General features: G+C 26.1%; 1 protein-coding gene across 1 annotated transcript; it reads right to left on the reverse strand.

Moving 5' to 3' along the window:
* Positions 1-712: 712 nt before the first annotated feature.
* Positions 713-4040, reverse strand: LOC107491190 (omega-3 fatty acid desaturase, endoplasmic reticulum). Its single transcript, XM_016112020.3, has 8 exons — positions 3558-4040; positions 2981-3070; positions 2788-2854; positions 2528-2620; positions 2236-2421; positions 2065-2145; positions 1782-1919; positions 713-1043 (listed from the first exon to the last, which is right to left on the reverse strand). The coding sequence occupies exons 1-8, from the start codon at positions 3881-3883 to the stop codon at positions 846-848; spliced, it is 1179 nt and encodes a 392-aa protein (XP_015967506.1). The 5' UTR covers positions 3884-4040; the 3' UTR covers positions 713-845.
* Between the last annotated feature and the right edge of the window lie 2005 nt (positions 4041-6045).

A 6045-nucleotide genomic window follows, 5' to 3' on the forward strand; every position in this document is an offset into this window, starting at 1 on the left:
GGATGTTGTGAAGCCAATCAAATTTCTAAGAAATCTAGTAGGTCTTAGTTATATGGAATCTAAGTGAGAAGTCCAAATCTTAACAAGTTAACGTGTAAAATCCATACATCATTTACAAAAATCAGCTCAGGAGCTAATGTAAGTTATCATTATAAATTTTGAGAACTGAATTGAGTCAATTATAATTTTAAGGATCAATTTAAATTTGACTTTAAATTTCAGGGTCAAATTGAATATTAACTTCATATTCAACACCTAATTTCATTAGAGTTTACCTTTTGATTATAGAAAGTTGGATATGAAATCTTTTACATATATATACTTTACCTGTAAGAATCGAAACTTTGATATAATGTTTAAGCAATTCAAACAACTTAACTATTCGAGTTTCATAGTGATATGAGCAAATTAAATGTCTATTTCGAAATAAGCATTTTACATATTTTACTTTAATTCTCTAAATACTAATACATGAATGATTTAAAAGTTTGCAAAAGATAATCCTAATTATTTATTTTGGTGTAGTCCCTATCACTTTAGGACTTTTTGGAGCCCCTTTCTGAGATTTTAAAATAAACTCAGAAATATGTTAATTCTAGACAACAAAATGTAATTCGCAGTTTCGCACACAATTTTAAAGACTAAGATAAATATATCGGTAAATATTACTTTAAAATAAACTAGTTCTTAACATGTGTGACACAAATAAAAATGATTTAAAACAAGCTAATAAGGAGCATTTATGAGATAATAATAGTCTTAAAGTTACAAATAGATTTGTTTATAGTGGAATGCGTCAATTAGAAAAAGAAAAAGAAAAAGAGAGAAGAAACAATGAAACATGATCATTTAGACTTGTCCGAAGAATGTTGGTTATGGTAGAGTTGAGGGTCTGTTTGGTAGAACACAATGTCCCCAAAGTCACTGACGAAGTGGTCATGCTTTACACTGTGTAGCAAATACTTTATTAGATGCCATGGGATTGGACCTGATTTCTCTGGCTCCCTATAATATTCTCCAAGAACTCCCTTTGCTGATTCTGTCTGAAACTCACAAAAACACAAACTCATTCATACGTTTTATTAATCAATTAATTATGACCTTTCAGCTTCTTCTTTATTTGTAATAACATGTTTCAATGAAATTAAGAGAACATGTCCTTTTCAGTTTCTCTCGTCATATATGTTTGAAGGATAAAGTATATTTTTTTTTTAAAATTTGTTTTTTATTTATATTAAATATATTTTTGACGGTTAATTTTTCAAAAAATTTAAAACTAATTCAATAACAATTTTACAAAAACAACTATCAATATAAGTAAACTAGAGATAATTATCATATATTAAACATTATTATTAAATTAATCCTAATTTTTTAAAAAATTTAATTGTTAAGAATATATTTAATACAAATAAAAATTTTTTGAAATAAAATTAAAACAAAATAAATTTTAAGAATATCTTTTAAACTTTTGATAAATTTTAAAGACAAAAAATACTTTACTCTTATCCAAAAGATAAACCACTATCTCACAATTCTAAAATCTTTAGCCAGTCATCAACTATTTAATAAGTACGGAGTTTAAACAACATTTATTATTGATTTGAGTGGCCTCTAACATATCAGCAGATCACTGTTTATAATAATCATTTAGATTAATTATTAGATGGTTGGAAATTAATTAGAATTTTTTAAATTATAAAATTACGCTTTGTATTTGGGACAAATAGTGAACAAAAAGAACCTTTACTCAGAAATGAAATTAATGAGAAAAGTAGTACCGCTTCAACTAAATGGTAATGGGGAATTTGAGGGAAAAGATGATGGATGACATGGGTGCCAATGTCATGGTGAATTTTATTAACCCAACCATAGTCTCGATCCACAGTTGTAAGACCACCCCTTAGGTAATCCCATTCCTGTCAAATTTCATAACCAAAACTAAATATTTAGAAATTCATCCAGATAAGTCTTAATTATTCACCTAATTTTTAAATAAAAAGATTAATTTTTTTAATTTTTGATGTTTTTAAAAAATAATATATATTTAAAATTTTACTATACCTTGCCGCGGTACCATGGTAATTTCTGCTTGTAACCATGGTGATGCAAATATGTGACGAAGTCCAACCACATTACGAAGATCTAAATTAAAAAAAAAAAAAGAGATTGTAAATAACTATTAAGTATTAAACACATGTCTTAAGTGTTAACCAATAATAAAAGATTAATTACCGAATAAGGGACTCCATAGAGCTTGAGAATCAAAATTGGACCCATTGTGAAGGACAAATAAATAAGCAAAGAGAACATGGCAATCCAACAAAGAGTTGATGTTAATACATCTTTTCTCTCATCAGGGGAGAACAATTTGCTGTAGGGATTAAAGTGAGACCCTTCTTTTCCAGGGCTTCTTTTCCACTAAAAAAAATTAAAAATCAAATATTAATAAATAAAGTGTGACAGAATTAGATTCTATAGGCTCAATTGAGTGATATCTTTTTGAAAAGAAAAAAGAATATCTCACCAAATAAAAGGGGTATGCAAAGATTGGAAAAGGCAATGTGAATCTTAGGATTCTTGTTGTGTTATCTAGATTCTTGTAAATCTTCTCTGTCAGCTGAGAAAAAAACACAAAAATTATAAGGTTAAAAAAAAGCACAATCTTTAAAAAATTAAGTACTTAGATATTAAAGTATCAGTATTTTTAAAACACTTGAAAAATATTTTAATTTACATTTATGTACTAATTAAATTAAGGACAATAATGTTAGAACAACCACATACAGGAACCCATGATTCATCATGCTCAACATGTCCATGGTTTTGATGGTGAGTTCTATGGCTAATTCTCCTGAAAAAAAAAAAGGAAAGAAAAAAACATAATTGAGATAAACATTTGGTAAATTTAAAAGAAGAAAAAAGAAAGTGCTTTTAAGGACAATAATGAAGAATAAAAGCTGCAATAATAAGAACCAACCATCCATGGTATGGTACAAGGATGAATGAGTGTAAGATATGGCCCACAATGCTATTCAGCTTAGGACTCTCTGAAAAGCTTCCATGGCCACTGTCCAATGCAGAAAAAAAAAGGTATTAGGCAAAATGTGCATATAGTTAGTTACTGAAAATAATTTCTATTTAAAAATAACAATAAATTCGATTAAAATAATATTGTCTAAACATATTATTATTATTTAATATTTAATATACTATTTTGACACAGAAATAGTAACTAAGATTTCTTAGCATTTTATCAATCATGTCCAAAAACAAATACTACTCAAAATATTATATCAATATTCTTCCTCTTATCATATTAAACTTTTAATACAAGTAATTAAAAATATTAAATTTTTAATACATTATATTATTTAAAATTATAAATTATAAGAAAAAAAAATAAAAAAAATGTACAATGTACATNNNNCACCAATATTCTTTCTCTCATAACTTAAAATATTTTTTAAATAAGTGATTTTATGAAAAAAAATTAATTATTAATTTATTTAAAATTAGAAATATTTTGAAGAAAAAAGAGAATAATTGTGACTCACCAATCATGTCCAAGAACAAAAAGAGCCCAGAACATTGTACCCTGAGCAAGCCAATAGAATGGCCAGAAGAACCAGCTACTGAACCCAATTGCAAGAGCCATAAATGCAGTGACTATAAGAACATCTCTAAGGACATATCTTAATGACCGCCACGTGTCCTTCTTCCAACAATGCTTTGGAATTGCTCTTCTTATCTCTGCAATCTTGAAGGGTGGAGGTGCACTTGGATCAAAATCATCATCACAAGAACCGTTGTCATTATTAACAACATGAACATGTGTTTTTTCATGATGATGATGATGTTCTACTTGTTCCAAAGCAACCATGTTTGGTTCTTCCAATTCTCTCTTTCTCTCCTTCAAGTTAGTGTGTGGGAGAAAATGTTAGAGAATAAGGGTTATGTGGTGGTGAATGGGGAGGGTTTTTAGCATATGAGATGCGTATAAAGCTAAGATGGTTGTTGAATGAATTTTCCAAATTCCACATGGGATTCACACACACATATATAACACTATAAAAGTGCATAGGGCTACTATTTCTACACTTCTAAAGACAATTGGAATTTTAATTATTAATGCTTTTTATTTTGAAATTTTTAAATTATCCTTGATTATATGTATTTTTTTAATTCTTTTCATCATTATATTATATTATATTATATTATATTATATTATGGATCTAACTAACTTTTGGTGACTTGTGCTATGGATAGTTCAATAGAATTTAAGTGAATCTAACTAATTTGTATCTTAAAAACACATTTTACGAGTATAATAATAATAAAATTTTTTAAAATTTTAAATGTATTTATTGTAGTGACAATGTAAAAAAAGTCATCATAATAATAAAAAATATTTGTGATGACTTTTAGAATTATCGTCAAAATCGCTATAAAAATTTGATGATAATTTTTCAAATTTTTTATTGGATGAAAACATACACTAAATTTTCTAATTACCGTTAGAAAAATTCAATAGTAACCTTTTTTTAGGGAGACGAATATGGATAAATATATTTATCGTTAGAAAAAAATTCGACAGTAATATTATAGCCACTTTTATTTTTTACATCAATTATTATTGTCGAATTTTTTCAATCCTAAATCCAGCAATAATAAATGAACATAATTAATATTTTAAAAATAAATTTAAAAGTTAATGACAATTAGAGTTGGAAGTGAGTCAAGTCAATTCATGAGCCAGCTTAAACTCGACTCGTTAATAGTTTGATAAATTGCGTGAACTGGTAAATCGAGTTTGAACTTGAAATTGAGCTCATAAATTAAATGAGCCGAGCTTGAGTTTGGATAAACTTAGCTCATTAGCTCGTGAGCTGGCTCGATTATATATATATATATATATTTTTTAATATATATAAGTTATCATTTATTGATATAGAATTATAGATTATGTACCTATTATTTGAGCCAACTCGTGAGCTTTTGTTGAGTCGAGTTTGAGCTTACAAAATAGGTTCGATTGTTAATGAGTCGAATTGTGAGTCAAGCTAATTTTCGTGAGCCGAACTTGAGCTTGGTCTAGCTCAACTAAGTTCGGCTATTTCCATCCCTAGTGACAATAATCAACGCACTCCTGCTAATGAGTTATATTTTTAATAATCATATCTTTTAGTGAATTTCTTGATATTTTTTGTGTTCTTAAGATAGAAATTAGCAAAATTCTTATATTATATTATATTATATTATATTATATTTATCTACATAAATATTAAAGGACATATTAAATTAATTATTATATATTTATGTATAAATATATAGTTTAATTTATTTTTAATTTATATTTTATATTTTAACATGTATTTTATACTAATGATTGATTTTATTTTGTTTGAACTAAAAATTTTAACACATTAAAATGGAGCAATTAGAGTATATATATAGAGTATATAAAGTCACTAGTCAAATAAATACAAATTAATCTAAAATCATTTTTGATATTGTCATTAACAACTAAAAATCAAGACCAGTCTACTTTTTATAGTTTCTAATGACTGATTTTAATATATATCAAATATAATTATTTCACAACAATAATATATATACTAAAAAAAAGTTATAAACACAAAAATCAGCACTACTATATTTTTGTACTTTACTCATATCTGGATTATAAATATAAAGTTAGTTCAATCATAGTAGTATTGATGAAATTTGAATACAACTATGAATTGTGTTTGAGGTTTAGGTAGTTATTTTAATAGCCCTTTGTTACTCTAATTCTTTTTAATAAATTTAAAGGTCACTGTTAAAGATGAGCATTAAAAAAAGTACTTTTTAATTATTTTATGAATACTATTTTTATTTTGTTACTCTAATTCTTTCGAATAAATTTAAAGGTTAGTGTTAAAAATGAGCATTAAAAAAGTACTTTTTAATTATTTTATGAATACTATTTTTATTGAAAAGAAGATAACAGAGATCTTACATTTTTTTTTTTGTTAGTAGATCATAGCCTAGCAAGTACGATAA

Source organism: Arachis duranensis, chromosome 1 (genome assembly GCF_000817695.3).
Source record: "Arachis duranensis cultivar V14167 chromosome 1, aradu.V14167.gnm2.J7QH, whole genome shotgun sequence".
In the NCBI taxonomy this organism is placed as follows: domain Eukaryota; kingdom Viridiplantae; phylum Streptophyta; class Magnoliopsida; order Fabales; family Fabaceae; genus Arachis; species Arachis duranensis.